This window comes from Anguilla anguilla, chromosome 16 (genome assembly GCF_013347855.1).
Source record: "Anguilla anguilla isolate fAngAng1 chromosome 16, fAngAng1.pri, whole genome shotgun sequence".
Classification (NCBI taxonomy): Eukaryota; Metazoa; Chordata; class Actinopteri; order Anguilliformes; family Anguillidae; genus Anguilla; species Anguilla anguilla.
In genome coordinates, this window is record NC_049216.1 from 3,128,452 (window position 1) to 3,145,294 (window position 16,843).

At 40.4% G+C, this 16,843-nt stretch overlaps 1 protein-coding gene across 1 annotated transcript in view; it reads left to right on the forward strand.

Annotated features, from left to right (window-relative positions):
* Positions 1-9,220: 9,220 nt before the first annotated feature.
* LOC118215534 (NLR family CARD domain-containing protein 3-like) overlaps positions 9,221-16,843 on the forward strand; it is a 68,178-nt gene continuing 60,555 nt past the window's right edge. The window contains exons 1-3 of the mRNA XM_035396428.1: positions 9,221-9,226; positions 11,321-12,778; positions 12,851-13,137. Of these exons, the coding sequence (XP_035252319.1) occupies positions 9,221-9,226; positions 11,321-12,778; positions 12,851-13,137 (1,751 nt within the window). The remainder of the gene's footprint in view (positions 9,227-11,320; positions 12,779-12,850; positions 13,138-16,843) is intronic.

The window sequence follows — 16,843 nt, forward strand, 5'->3', positions numbered from 1 at the left end:
ACCACAACCTCAACACCAAGACGCAATCGGCACGTAGATGTTTAAATAGAGAAAATGATTATTTATTAATACAGAGCTGAGAAGGGTTTCCTAAACTAGCAGTGTCAGTCTCTAATTGAATAGTCATGGACGCGCATTTTGCAGAGCCTGACTGGGCAGCCAGTACAGCGGTCCGAGTCCCCCTTGAGGCCGGTCCTCTCCACCAAGTCCAACGGCAGGGGTCCCGTGATGTTTTAACGTCCCATGCTGCTAGCTTCTGAACTGCTGGATACAGCGTGCGTCTGATCTAACTTAGAGGTTCTGAGAGGGTAGAGGGAATCTTCGGAGAAGAGCGAAAACGGTCGTGGCTTCCAGCGGCAGGTGGATTGTCGGTTCTCTTTACGATGACGGCGTCCAGCTGTTCTATAGGTCAGCATCATTCTCTTATGCGTTGCTCCGCAACGGTCCCCGGTGTCCCCAGCTACGGCCGCGTCTGGTCCAGTCTTCATGCGACGGCAGCGGCGTCCCCGTCTCCACGCATCCTCCAAATCGGTTTCTCCGCAACAGTCGTCGGTGCGTCCATTCCTACAGCATCCTCCAAGTCAGGTCGCCCGGCAACAGAATGCATGCTCACCTCCACCTGTATAGGGGAACACAAACAAACAGCGGTACCCAGCGAAAACCCCCAAAACAGCAACAGCCTTTAAAATAATAATAATCTATAGCACACTGGGACATAACAGAACCATTGAATTGTAATAGACAGGATTAGATTATTGCGAACTGTTTAGCAGACATGGGCAGGTTGGGTGTGTATCCTGCGCTCATTAACATTCATACCTGTAAGACACATCATACAGTATGTAAACCGTTTCTCATCGCTAGCTAGGTCAGAGCTGGTTAGAGCAGATTGTCCCATGCAGTACCCAACAAAATGAAAGAAAGCAACATAAACTAGGCGTTCCCATCGTATGATTAAACCTGAAGATTATTCAACTTGTTATAGCATTGTAACACTGAGCTACTGTACACTAACGTTACACTTTATAGCAGTCTCAAATTCTGGACATTACACTCAAATAAAGAAAGGCTTTGATTCCACATGTCTTAGCTTGAAAACGTTTTAATTGTCGCTAGCTAATGGTAGGCATCCTTACCGATCCAGCACGTTCTGCGAAAAGTTATTTTGTTCTGAGAAAATGGGCAATGCAAATACTAACTGCACTGGTTATTGTAATACTGGAGTGCCTGTGGGCTCCAGAATTAAAACCCATTTCTTGTTGGTCTCTTCATTTTTGGCAAAATCATATATTGCTTTCTCCACATCCAGAAAAAGGGCAATGCTTAGGCATTTTAAATTTAGCTTGCCTAGCATGCACAAAAGTGGCAAGAGCATTATTTACACATCACATGTAGAAAGAATTTCACTGGACTTAAGGGGTTTGTTACATAAGTAACACCCAATTGCCTGCCCATTGAAAACCTGGCGTTTAGCCAAGGGGGAGAGCAAGCCAATTTCGGCACAGGCTTTTATTTGTTTTTTCTTTTTTTGTTTTCTGCAATAATCGTTTGAAAGTATTTCTGGGCCATTCGTGAATGTAAAACAGTAATAAAATGACACATCAGCAAAGAATTCACAGATTGTTGTACAGATAACTAAATGCAGTGAAATGTTGCAATGGATTTTCCAAGACATCCCAAAACCTTTCCAAATTGCACATTTTAGATAACGTTTTGAACAGGTTGTCTACACTACAAAAGAAGTTTTCTTCTCTCAAAATCACATATTTTCAATAATTAGGTGAGGTGAATCGGTTCTAACGTTTTTGGGAGTTAATTTCTTACAGCAGTTAACATTATGCTGAATGTTGAAATACAAATGTTACAGTAGCTGGCAGGAATTAGCAGAAATTATAACAGAAAACTAATATTAGTTTGAGTTGAACTTGCTTTGCTGCTGCTGCCTTTACTCACTTTGCTAGAGACTTCATCCATTAGAAGCTTTGCAAAAGAAAGAGACGGTCTGTATCTGTCGCTGCTGCAGAGGCTGATTGCAATGTCAGCTGCAAGTGTGTTGTTTACATTCCGAACATTCCACTAGTGTTATTTAATGGGAAATGTTCTTGGTAAACATAAATAAAATATAAATAACAATGGTAAATATCTCAAAAATATTTGCACTACTGGCAAGAAAAGCACAAGCAACTAGGTGAAGCTACGAGATAAAAAAGGTAGGTGTTCCTGAAAAACTGTAGGAGGAGTAGGGTACAGGATGTTGACTTGATGTGGAATAAGAAGAAATAATAAGGAGAACACTAAATTCACTTCAGTAAACTTACATGCCCAGCAGTATGTTCTGACAGCTTAAATGGAATAAATTTTTTCATGCAAAAATTAGAAAGGCAAAGTAATTATGGAAAGTATAAAAAACATGTTTTATGATGTGGGTTAGTGTGCAATGAGTGATTGGGGGATGGGGAGGCTCCTTTCATTTTACTGACATTTATTGCCATTAGCGCTGATAAGGGAACGAGTGGTGTTGTTGGCCAAAAAGGAGGCTGTTGCAGCCGTTGAGCTTGAATTTGTGACGTGTTTGTAGCCCCTTGTAGCCCCTAAATTGCAAATCTCTACTTTATCCCCATTCTGTTTGCACTGCTGCCCATACCACTAGGGGGCAGGGGGGAAATATACCTTTCAGTGTCACTGTCACCTTTCAGGTGTAGGTGGGTGTATTATGTCACATTCAGGTGTATGTGGGGTTTATTATGTCATCGCCAGATGTGCAGTGACATAGTGCTGTGCTTAGATGATGATTTTAACTGGAATCTCTGTCTCTGTGTTTTGTTCACAGGGTCCATGTAGAAAGAGCTGGTTCACCTGTACCCAGCTGTGTGTCTCTGAAGAGTGATTGTTCAATGCCACTTCCAAACAATTTCAGAGGAGAGTTCACAGGTGATCAAAGGTAATTAAATTGGCTTAAATTGAAGCTACTATTTAACCCCTTAACCCCAAGCATTTAAAAAGGCAATTTCCACCTGGTTTGCACTGCTCTTAAAGGTCCAGGAAACTAGATTTTTGTTATATTCCCCAGAAGTGACGACAGATTTTCTTCTTAATGCTTCTTTCACGTTTTTAACTGAATTAGAACCATTGAATTGTAATAGACACGGTTAGATTATTGAGACCTGTTTAGCAGACATGGGCAGGTTGGGTGTGTATCCTGTGCTCATTAACATTCATACCTGTAAGACACATCATACAGTATGTAAACCGTTTCTCATCGCTAGCTCGGTTAATTTTTTACATTTACATACATCAGGTATCAGTGCACGCACCAGGGTGCATTACCCTATCTAACAGGGAGTACTATACATCTCCCCTACTACACAGGAGGAATACCAGTAAACCCCCCAGTATCTAGGAGCAGATCCAAACAGTAGGTGATGATGGGGTGGTGGAGGGTGAGCGCAATTCTGAGCAGTAGCAGTGAAGCAGGCAAAAGCAGTGCAGGCAAGCAGCAGCACTGAGAGGTCTGATTGGTGGTTTAATAAGGCACTCCATTGGTGATGTGTGCCTGTGATTGGATGGGTAAGAGAAGAGTGTTGTGTGTATGCAATTGGATGATTGTGGAAACGCGCGAGTATGCGGTTAATGGAGCCAACCGATTGGTCAGCTGCAATTTTTGAGTTTCCTGACAGAACTTGCTTTGTGCATTCTGTGCGTACCACTCATTCATTTCTAACTCTGATGTGTGTACAAGAGAGAAACTATGCAAATGGTTCAGTACACATTGTGTAAAACAGATTCTTCTGGATAGAGCTGCTGTAAGAGGATGAGTTTAACCTGAAGCTCTGTCTCCATGTGCTGTGAGTTAGAGCTGCAGTAAGAGGATGAGTTTAACTGGAAGCTCTGTCTACATGTGCTGTGAGTTTGAGCTGCAGTAAGAGAATGAGTTTAACTGGAAGCTCTGTCTCCATGCGCTGTGAGTTAGAGCTGCAGTAAGAGGATGAGTTTAACTGGAAGCTCTGTCTTCACGTGCTCTGAGTTTGAGCTGCAGTAAGAGGATGAGTTTAACTGGATGCTCTGTCTCCATGTTTTGTTCACAGGTTCCAGCAGTCACTGAAGTCCAGCTCTTTCGAAGAGAAGAGTTCAGATAAATTATCTTCCACAAAAAAGGTATGAGATCTTTTTTAATTGGTTATGTGTTTTCTTTGTGCAGTAAATCCATTTGAGTATATATAATGCCTATATATTTTAGTGCAAGGATAATGTTTACAAGTGCCTGACATTGCCCTTAACATTAATAATATATTGCACCTTTTTTATATTATTCATGACCATCTAAAGTGGAATATCATATGAACACAATAAACCAGCTTTTACTTAAACATTTTAAAAAATGCAATAAAAAATGCTCTATTTTAATGATCTTAGCGCATGGTCTAAAGTGCATGGTACAAGTGCATTTAGGTTTTGTCCAAACCCACTTATACTCGTTTAACAGTGGATTATTTGAGCGCAATGTAAGGCACAAGGTTCCAATGGGCTGATCCTACTGTCTTAATTTATAGGTGTGTCCTGGGCATAAACATGTGATAAACCAATCAGCATATCATCTCACATTCCTTATAAAAGCCACCTGCACTTGCACCTTGGTGGATTGATAATATAATGGTGGATTTTAAAAGTCTTAGAAAAAACGGATTTACCTCTGTCATAAAAGACCTGTTTCTGTGCGAGTCCATTAAAATTCGGAGATCTAAAAAACGACCATCACGCTCAGTGAATCCCGCAGAACATATCTGAAAATAAATCATAAAAAGGTGATTTAAAATGTGGAAATAAATGCAGTATTCGCTGGGCAATGTTGTGGATTTTTTAAATCAAATGAACCATTCTGTCTGCTTGGCTGGCTATAGATGAAGCTGCTCTTCTGCCAGCTGATTCCTCCTCGCCCGTGCTGCTGGGGTATCCCGGTTCATTAATGTGCATCAGCACATACAGTTCAGCATCACGCCTTCTAAAGTCCTATAATGTTTCCTCATTTATGTCTGAGGCATCCATGACTTTGGCAACGTTATGCAACACACAACACGCCACAAAGAATATTCAGGCCTTCTGAGGGCTGTATTGTAAAGTTCCACCTGACTTATGCTAACATCTGAAGTGCGTTTTCAGCATTCCAAACGTCCTCTCTATTGGGCTACAGTGCATGGTTTTGTGAGTTTTCGATTGAATGACTATTCACAGACTCTATTATATTATCTTCAGCCGTGTCTTTAAAGGATAGCCATTGTCCCCTAACAGCCACCCCTCCAGGAGGGGGATTCCCCTTGAAGACTGCCGGAATGACAGAGTTGGTCAATATAATGGAGTCATGTCTTTATCCAGGATAATTTGCAAATACATTTCTAACCTTACATGTAGCATCGCAAAACTTAAATGTTACTGTTCGCATGTATTATGGCCCATTTTATTTGTCATGTGTTCATTTATTATTGTGATGCAGCACACCTCTTCATGTGTTTATTTCACACTGATACAGATCACCTCTTCATGTGTTTATTTCACACACAGTTACAGCACACCTCTTCATGTGTTTATTTCACACTGATACAGAACACCTCTTCATGTGTTTCTTTCACACTGATACAGCACACCTCTTCATGTGTTTATTTCACACTGATACAGCACACCTCTTCATGTGTTGATTTCACACACTGATACAGAACACCTCTTCGTGTGTTTCTTTCACACTGATACAGCACACCTTTCATGTGTTTATTTCACACTGATACAGCACACCTCTTCATGTGTTTATTTCACACACTGTTACAACACACCTCTTCATGTGTTTATTTCACTCTGATACAGCACACCTCTTCATGTGTTTATTTCACACTGATACAGCACACCTCTTCATGTGTTTATTTCACACACTGTTACAACACACCTCTTCATGTGTTTATTTCACACTGATACAGCACACCTCTTCGTCTGTTTGTTTCACACTGATGCAGCACACCTTTCATGTGTTTATTTCACTCTGATACAGCACACCTCTTCATGTTTTTGTTTCAGTCTCTCCTGCGCACTCTGATGAAGCTGAAGGATGAAAAGCTGAAACTGTTCCAGAGCCATCTGAGTCAGGATTGCCCTGAATGCTGTCTTGAAGATCAGAGTCTGCCTGAAGATCCTACTTGGCTGGATAAGTTTATGAAGTTTATTAATGAATTGTTTGACAGTCATGAAGCTGATGATTACCCAGAATGCATTGAGAGAATGTACATAGTTGAGAAGGTGCTGGAGACCTGTGGTAGTGAGAGGTCTCTGAAGATCACACTCGACATCTTGAGGAACACGAAGCAGAAGAATCTCGCTGATTCACTGGAAAGAGATGAGCGCAGTAAGATCTTTCTTTCATTGCTACTTTCTAATTGTGTCAATTTGAATTTTGAAACGAGTTTAGATAGCAAATCTAACAGTGAGCAATGTTCTGATTTACAGCATCTACACTTTCATAATACTGTTTTACATTGACAATATTAGATACTTTATATAAAAGGCCAATAACATTTATTTATTTTACATTTAAATTTATTAAAATATTGCCTCAAGCTGTGATTACAATGACAAGTAAATGAACAAGATTAAATGTCCCTGAGGGGGGGTTTAAAGGCAGAATCTTGTGCTCAAATACCAGTAACTAGACCATTGTCCCATTAGACAGACTGCCCTGAGTTTGTATCCAGGAATCAAACTCAGCAGTCAGTATAAAAGTATTAGATTAGAAGTACTTCCGGGTGTCTCACGCTGTAAAGAAGCTTGTTCCAAAAGCAAAAGCATGACCCTGCAACGGGGTGTTTGAGTCCTACTTGTGCGCCTGCAGATGTGCAAACCGAGAATATGACGACCTCTTTATCCTCCTTCGTCGTGGGAAGCACATTTGTACTGCGTCTGCAGTGTGGAAAATAGCCCCTACAGGATGAAAGGAAACCAACTAAAAACACACAACCAAGGAACCACCACAAAAATAAAAAGAGAAAAACTCTTCTTCTTCAATACTCCAAAACAAAACGCGACACAACTTCCTCCATTCTCTCTTAAATGCCTTACCCAGCATGGCTTGATGATGTTTGCCCTGATTGGGTGATGCCGAGTTAAGGTGTAGGAGAGAAGGGAAGGGGGGTCAGACTCATTTATAAAAAGGACTGGCCTACCTAAAGATTGCATTCAAACTTAAAGAGGACATGGGAAATGGAATTGTTAGGCTCGTCGCTATGCAGGGGTGAGACCCATAGATTGTCTACCTAGATTAGGGTATCAGTGGATTTTGAATTGCCCCAATCACATTTGCTTTGATGCTTGTGATGGGGGGGCCAGGCCACATTCTTATTCACTGTTTCCCTCTCGAAGGCCATAATCTAAACACTACATATCGTACAATATATATATATATATATATATAATGATAAAAGATTAATTCACCTGTAGCAGAGCAGTTAAGCAATCCCAATAGCAGATACTATATATATATATATATATATATATATCTGTATGTGTGTATATACAGACGGGCACAAATTAAAGGAAAAACCAACATGAAGTCTCTTAGTTAGGTGGGCAGCCACGAGCCGACAGAACAGCTTCAGTGTGCCTTGGCATAAATTCTACAGGTATCTGGAACCCTACTGGAGGTATGGAACACCATTCTTCCGAAAGTATTCCCTCATTTTTGATGATGGCGGTGGAGAGCGCTGTCTAACACATCAGTCCAAAATCACCAATAGGTGTTCAATTGGGTTGAGATCTGGTGACTGCAATGGCCACAGCATATGATTCACATCATCTTCATGTTCATCAACCATTCAGTGACCCCTCGTGTCATTGTGGATGGGGGCATTGTCGTCCTGGAAGAGACCACTCCCATCAGGATAAAAATGTTTCATCGTAGGATAACGGTGATCACTCACATTAACTTTGTATTGATTTGCAGTGATCCTTCCCTTTAAGGGGACAGGTGGACCAACCCCCACAGCATAACAGAGCCACCAGACCCCCTCACTGTAGGGGTCAAGCATTCAGGCCTGTACCGTTCTCTTGGTGTATGCCACACATGCACTCGCCCACTTGTCGAGAATATGGTGAAGGATGACTCTTCTTACCATATCACTTTTTTCCGCATCTCTGTAGACCAGTGCCAATGGGTTTTGCACCACAGAACTCTCAAATTGGCATTTAGGGTTTGTGCACTGTAGCCCTACTATAATATCCCTCTCTATGTAGTTGTTGATGGACTGTTCTTGCTGGCTGTGTGATTACATCCTGCATTGACATTCTCAGTCACCTGAGGAAAAGTTGCCCTTCTGTTTTTCCTTACGCACTAATGCACGATCATCACAGTCATCAAATGTGCGCTTTCGACCCCAATTTCTGACCCTATTTACTGATGTCTTTCCCATAGATCCAAATGCAGGTATCACTTTGGTCACTGTTCCTATTGAAACACTAGGCAGTTGAGCAGTCTTTGAGACTGATGCTCCTGCCATCCGTGCCCCAATAATGAACCCTCATTCAACGTCACTTAGGGATGGTGGCGAATACAAATACCACATTTGTCAACACTCGAATAATGCATTCTCCCCGAATGTTTTCTCCTCTCGAATTTGGCCTATATTATTCAGATTCGGATCTATTTTCTCTTTTATGTGATTTTCTCACAAGTCAGCACCAAGTTTCTCAGTTAGACACACACACATTTGTAGTGAGAGTTTCCTTTAAGACTAGATAGACCAGAGCGTGTCAATCATGCATTGGGGACTTTATAATTAAAATTACTCCAGCACCTATAACATAAATGCCTATATCATCCCCCTTCCATGACTTTCCTAAATATTTGTGCTTAAATAACTGTTTTTAAAATAAAATAAAAATCAACTCAGTACAGAAATACAGGCAGTCTGTGCCATTTTCTTCACAAAGCCCCCCGCTAGACAAGAGACAACAACAGGTGCTTTGACCCAGGTGCGAACGTGTCGCTGTCTACTCTGCACCCTATTGAACAACTGAATGACCTTTACTTTGAGAAGAATTTCCCAATAAAGTGCTGTTGAAAGTACTTTCACACATACAATCATGTAGAATTCATTCACTGAAACTGTGATGACGTTGATAAAGCCTTTAGGGTGGGGATGAACAATTGCAGACGCTGTAGTTATATAAATGATAGGCTTAGAACTCCATGGATGTAACGCCATCAATATATTTTTGTGTTTTCTCTGAAACTGAGACTTTGAATAAACTAAATAAAATAGCTACATGACAACTGAGTGAAATATATCCGATTTGTGTGTGTGCGGTTCCAGCAAACCACCAAAGCTGCACGTTCTCTGTGGAATTGATAAGAGGAGAGTGACAGTGCATATTGCACTTTGTATTTCTTTAACTACTTTTTCTGTTTCGCATTTTGTCATGCACATTTTAGCGCTTTTCTCAGTGTTCCTGTAATATGCCTCGATTCATTTTTCCTTAGCCTATATAACAAAACCGCTAAAAGTTAGAAATACAAATGTTAAAATTGATTCAGTTGTGTACTTTACTTCAAGAAAATAGTTTTGCAATGTACAGTTTTGTAAGCGGTAGTACGCAGCAAAACAACAAGGCCTTACTAGAGTTAAAACATTACAGGTTGTTGGCTAATGACACACCTAGCACTGGCTCATGTGACTCTAAAATATCTGACCTGCCCCCCAACGAGTGTTTCAAGCAACTTTCAACATAGCAAGGGATGTTGTGTCTCCCCAACCAGACTTCCCCCAGCTCATGTGCAGGAGCTTGTCTTTACAAAATAAAACTTGTGGAAGTTTGAATAAAGCATAATGGCTGAAGATGTATTACACCCCTGGAAGCTTTTCAGTTTTTTCTTTTCTTTACCTAAGCTTATGCAAATCAAACATACAGCTAAAGAGGAAAGAAAAAAATATTAACAAACAAAAAAACATCAAAACATTTTAGGCTAGCATTATGTAGTTTTTTTTTTCCATTAGGGGTTCATTGAATACAGTAGTTAATAATCAAGATGAGAAACAATTTTTTAATCATAAAAGCATTTTTTCAGTTTAATTGACTTCACTGTCCCTTAGGTAGGGGTGGTGGGATTCATGCTGTTTGTAAGAGTAAGAATGGGTAACTATGTTTTGATTCATGAAATCATTTTTCCTATGTCTTATTAACCTACGTTTAATGTTACCTGGTCTGGCACCTGCGTTTTCAATACAGTGATTTAGGGTTTCATTTGATGCATTTGCCTCTACAGCAGAGGTTCTGACAGTAGGAGGCAGCAGATTGTAACTTTTTATCTATGTTTTTTCCTCAGAGACAGCTTCCATCATTCTGCATTGAGAAATTGTACTTGATGTCACACTACGTTGTATTTTGGGGTGACTGGCCATCTTTAGAGGAGCGCTTAGCTCTGTGGTTTTGAGATATAATTTGTACGCTATTTGGGAAAAATAAATTCCCAGCTAATAGTGGTCTGGTATCGGGTATCATACTTTAGGATAGTAGTCAGCGTAGTCGCCATTCAAGTATTTTTATGGATCCGATCCCTAACTCTCTTGTCATATTGTAAGTCTGCAATATAAAACCTGTGTAAGACTCTGGTCAATCCCGTTTTGGCGATTTTTCAGAAAACATATTTTTACAGTTCATTTTTCATGTTCAATGTCAGAAATGCTTCAGCTATAATCAAATAGCAACATATAAATTGTTAACTTGCCAGAAAATAACAGCAGTTTCCTTTAATATGATTCCAAAAATTAGCTTCCCTCTTCCGTGTAGCTAGTCACTCTTGTTGGAGGGATAGCTACACATCATCAGACACTGGCAGTAGGTTGGGAACTCAGAATCGAAAAAGTGCGTTCTCCTTTTCACCATAATAAAAAAAAAACCCCATTTGTGTTCATTCAATCAAAAACGATTATAGCGAGAGTGACAGTGACACTGATGCTCGTGCAGCAAGAAATTCAATTTCAAGGATGGAATGTATGTAATACTGTGTGAGTATGGAATGTATGGAATACAGTGTTACACACTGTGATAAAGGCGTGTATTACTATGTGAGGTGTGTAACATACTGATAGAAGTATGTAACACTATGATACAGTATGTGTAAGATACTGTGAACACTGAGTGCACTAATATTTTTATTGATTGTTTCTTCTTAAAATCTGTTAATTGAAAGGGAAATTTTAATCTTATTTTAAACAGTTATTTATCATATTTCCTCTTTTCAGATGAATCCATAAAAAGAGCCCAGCAGGCACTGAAAACTCATCTGAAGAGGAAGTTTGAATGCATATTTGAAGGTTTAGCAAAGCAAGACCACTCAACCCTCCTCAATGAGATCTATACAGAGCTCTACATCACAGAGGGGGGAAGTGGGGGGGTCAATAATGAACACGAGGTCAGACAGATTGAGACAGCATCCAAGAGACAAACCACACAGGAGACTGCAATCCTCTGCAATGACATCTTTAAGCCTTTACCTGGACAAAAGAAACCCAGAACTGTGCTTACAAAGGGCATCGCTGGCATTGGGAAAACCGTCTCTGTGCAGAAGTTCATTCTGGACTGGGCAGAAGGAAAAGCCAATCAGGACGTTGATTTCATCTTCACCCTTCCTTTCCGAGATCTGAACTTGAAGAAGAAAAGAGCATTCAGTCTGATGCAACTTCTGCAGCACTACTTTCCACAACTAAAAGAGATCAAAAGTGTTGATGGTGAAGAAGTCAAAGTTTTATTTATCTTTGATGGTCTGGATGAGTGTCGACTTCCTCTAGATTTCCGAAGCAATAAGAAGTGCTGTGATATAACAGGGTCATCATCAGTGGATGTGCTGCTGACCAACCTCATTAAGGGGAATCTGCTTCCCACTGCTCTCCTCTGGATAACCTCCCGACCAGCAGCAGCCAATCAGATCCCCCCTGAGTGCGTCCACCAGGTGACAGAGGTACGAGGGTTCAATGACCCACAGAAGGAGGAGTACTTCAGGAAGAGAATCAGAGATCAGAACCAGGCCAGCAGAATTATCTCACACATAAAGTCATCCAGGAGTCTCTACATCATGTGTCACATACCAGTCTTCTGCTGGATTTCTGCTACTGTTCTGGAGACAATGTTGGGTAAAGCCGAGAGTGGAGATCTGCCCAAAACTCTGACTGAAATGTACACACACTTCCAGCTAATTCAGACAAATGTAACGAATCAGAAGTATCATAGCACCAATGTGACAAACTCAAAGAAGATGTCAGCATCAGATACAGAAATCATCCTGAAACTGGGGAAGCTGGCTTTTCTACAGCTGGAAAAGGGCAATCTTATATTCTATGAAGAAGACCTGAGAGAGAGTAGCATTGATGTCAGTGAAGCTTCAGTGTACTCTGGGATGTGCACAGAGATCTTTAAAGAGGAGTGTGGGTTGTACCAGGAGAAGGTCTACTGCTTTGTGCATCTGAGCATTCAGGAGTATCTGGCTGCCTTGTTTGTGTTTCATTCATGTGTAAATGAGAACAGAAATGTACTCAGAGCAGAAAAATCAAAACCTCGCAGTGACAGAGTGCAGCTGTCTGAGTTACACAGGAGTGCAGTGGATCAGGCCTTAGAGAGTAAGAATGGACACCTGGACCTTTTCCTCCGATTCCTTCTTGGCCTCTCTCTGGACTCCATTCAGACTCTTTTAGGAGGACTACTGACACAGACAGGAAGCAGATCTGATGGAGGAAGGCACAAAACAAATTCTGTTTTGACTCTCTTTAAAAGACTACAGACACGGACAGAAAGCAGATCACGGAGCATTAATAAAACAATCCAGTACATTAAGGAGAGGATCACAGAGGAATCATCAGCAGAGAGGACCATCAATCTGTTTCACTGTCTCAATGAACTGAATGACAGCTCTCTAGTGAAGGAAATCCAGAATTCCCTGAGATCAGGAAGACTTTCTGCTACAAAGCTGGAACCAGACCAGTGTTCAGCTCTGGCCTTTGTGTTACTGATGTCAGAGGAGATCCTGGATGAGTTTGACTTGAAGACCTACAACACATCAGCAGCAGGTCATCAGAGACTGCTACCAGTAATCAGGAACTGCAGGAAGGCCAAGTAAGTATTACGTCATTAATAATGTAGATGATTGACAGCATATTTACCCACTTTCTATTTCTAGTGAGAATAAAGATTTCTGGGCAGGAGAAAATTTGGTTAAAAAAAGATTTCTGAATCAGAAGTTTCAACTGGTGCCCTTATTTAATGTCTTATATCCAGAACATAAGCAACATCAAATGCAAAACCTCATCACTTACCATATATTTTATTTACTATTACTATTTACTGATTTAATACATTTACTAATTATTTGCAAAGATGGCAATTGTGAAATAAATAAGGAGTTCATTCATATGCAGAGTAATCTGATGGATCAACCTTTGTCAGAACATACAATTCAAGCAGATTAAAATGAAGAGATGCTATATTAAGTTTCAGTATTAAGAAAAGGGGCCCTATTTTGGTGACAGCATAGACACAAACGCAGTTGGGATTGCTAGTGTCATATTTTTCACTTTCACCATGGTTGTTAGTTTTATGGTCTGCGGTTAATCTGCTTGTGTCAACATGGGTTTGTTGGTGCAATCAGGGATGTGTCAATAGAAACTTTCACTATGTGAGTTTGGTGTTGAGTAATGTGTTTGCAGTCAAACCAACCCATACCAGGTTTTAACTCGTGCTATTTTGGGATTATAACTGTGCCACACATGTGAATCCGTACACACATAACACAGATACAAGAAATAGTTTGTTGATTTCAGTTTAACTTTTTGAAAGGAAAGCTGTATTCAGTTATGCAGTCCAATGCTGGCTATTTAGGCAGTGGAGTTAACTGTGTAAACTACTTGAATGAGGTAGGAGGGAGACCGGCTTTACACCCCTCAGATAGTGTTTACAATGAGCCCAGAACACACTGGAAACTTGCTTTTAATAATGTGTTTGGCTGGGCTGGGTCAATGATTGAGTGGACCTTTGGAATGTTGAAAATGCATTTTAGAATTTTGGATGGATTGGGTAGTACATCACTGTACAGCCCTCAGAAAGTCAGTGCATTCTTTGTGGTGTGCTGTGTTCTACACTACATAGCCATACACCATGGATGTGACATAGACCCTCACAGAGGACACATTACAGGACTTTCATACGCAGAGAAGCAGAGTCGCATGTGACAATCACTACAGATATTACAGAGCACAGAGTGTACGAGAGAGCAGGGACTGGTTGCCTGTGGAGCCGTTTCACTAGTGAGTGTACGTTCATCTTATCAAGTGCATGTCTGAAATGAATGACACTTAGTTGAAGTAAATAATTTTTTTGTTTATTTTAAATAGTGGTATTAAACAAAAATTGACAGCAAAGAAACAAAAAAGCTCTAGTAAATCCAGACAAAATGCTTAATTCCTACAGAACCATTTATTATGCCTCTTAGCACTGGCATATGAACAGAACATACACTGTTTTTGTTTAAATATTAACACAATAATGAATCTAAACTATTCAGTTTCATCTTCATTGGTTTGTAGAGGTCCTCATAATGGTTGTAATTGTTCATAATGTTGGGCAGAGAAAATTCTCCCCGTAGAATAACCAGCACGGCGAGGTATATCCATGTAAGAAATAGGATTTATTTCTGCAGAAAGAGTCCGGAACCTACACACAACAAGATGGATAAGCCTGAGCTGGAGAAAGCAGGGGCAGTCCCTGCTTTCATAAGCAAAAAGTGTTTTAACAATAACATACATAATTCTACATCTGATTGGCACAGACAACAAGATGAATAAGTCCAGTCCCTGCTTCTATTAGCAAAAAGTGGTTCACAATAACATACATAATTCTACATCTGATTGGCACAAACAACAAGATGGATAAGTCCGGTCCATGCTTTTATTAGGAAAAAGTGGTTAACAATAACATACATAATTCTGATTGGTACATGATTAATACATATGCATATTGTAAGATGTAACAAAGTAAATGTTTGGCCGTGTCTAGTCATATAGCATGAATACTGAATAAGCACACGGTGACCTCTTAGTCTTCAGTGTTACATAAACAAGCTTTATATCACATATAATAGTTTGGTCTTTATCGATCGGTTGCTTTCAGAGTCCTGGGCAGCATGGTGTCATAGCCGGTTCCTCCCTGGCAGGATGGCAGGGGGAGGATAAGTAGGAAAGCCATGCTCTCCAGAGCTTACATAAGAGACAGAGTTAAAGAAAACCAGACACACACATAGACACACACACACATACATACAATATTTTTAACTTCTTGTTGTCCTTGGGAGGTTTGGTGCCTGGAGACGGAGGGGCCCTGCTGCAAGGCCTAGGAATTTAGTGTTGTACAGACTTCTAGTTATGCTAGAGAAAACTCTCCTCCCTTCAGTAGAGATGATCACAACACGCTTGCTCTTCAAAATACTGCAGTTGGAGAGTGTAGCACAGACATCTTCCTCAGAGCATCATCAACCTTAAAATCCTCAATTTCACTCCTCATTACTGAACACTATCATTGGCACATTTCCCCTATTAGATACATGCTTCATGTATACCTAATATAACAATACTATAATATATTAACTCTTCTTTGCAGACTGAACAACTGTGAACTCACACAGAATTGCTGTAATATTGTGGCCTCAGCTCTCCAGTCATCAAACTCACCCCTGAGAAATCTGGACCTCAGCTACAATAACCTGGGAGATTCAGGAGTGAAGCTGCTCTGTGCTGGACTGAGGAGTCCAAACGGTAAACTACAGAGACTGGGGTAAGTAGTGCTGTGTACTGTGTGATCTTAACACACCTGGAATTGCTTGTGTCATATTTTTCACTTTCACCAGGGTTATTAGTTTTATGGTCTGTGGTTAATTGTTGTACGTCGCTGTGGATAAGAGCGTCTGCTAAATGCCTGTAATGTAATGTAATGTTAATCTGGTTGTGTCAACATGGGTTTGTTGGTGCAGTCGGGGATGTGCCAATAGATACATTTGGCACTGTGTTAGTTTGGTGTTGAATAATGTGTTTGCAGTTAAACCAACCCATACCAGGTTTTAACTCGTGCTATTTTGGCATTATAACTGTGCCACACATGTGAATCCATAAACACATAATACAGATACAAGAAATATTTTGTTTATTTCAGTTTAACTATTTTAAAGGAAAGCTGTATTCAGTTATGCAGTTCAATGCCAGCTATTTGGGCAGTGGAGTTAATTGTGTAAGCTACTTGAATGAGGTAGGAGGGAGACCGGCTTTACACCCCTCAGATAGTGTTTACGATGAGCCCAGAATGCACTGGAAACTTGCTTTTAATCATGTGTTTGGCTGGGCTGGGTCAATCATTGAGTGGACCTATGGAATGTTGAAAATGCATTTTAGAATTTTGGATGGATTGGGTGGTACATTACTGTACAGCCCTCAGAAAGTCAGTGCATTCTTTGTGGTGTGCTGTGTTCTACACTACATAGCCATACACCATGGATGTGACATAGACGTCACAGAGGACACATTACAGGACTTTCATACGGAGAGAAGCAGAGTCGCATGTGACGATTCCTACAGCAATTACAGAGCATAGAGTGCACGAGAGAGCAGGGACTGGTTGCCTGTGGAGCCGTTTCACTAGTGAGTGTTCATTCATCTTATCAAGTGCATGTCTGAAATGAATGACACTTAGTTGACGTAAATCATTTTTTTGTTCATTTTAAATAGTGATATGAAACAAAAATTGACAGCAAACAAACAAAAAAGCTATAGTAAATCCA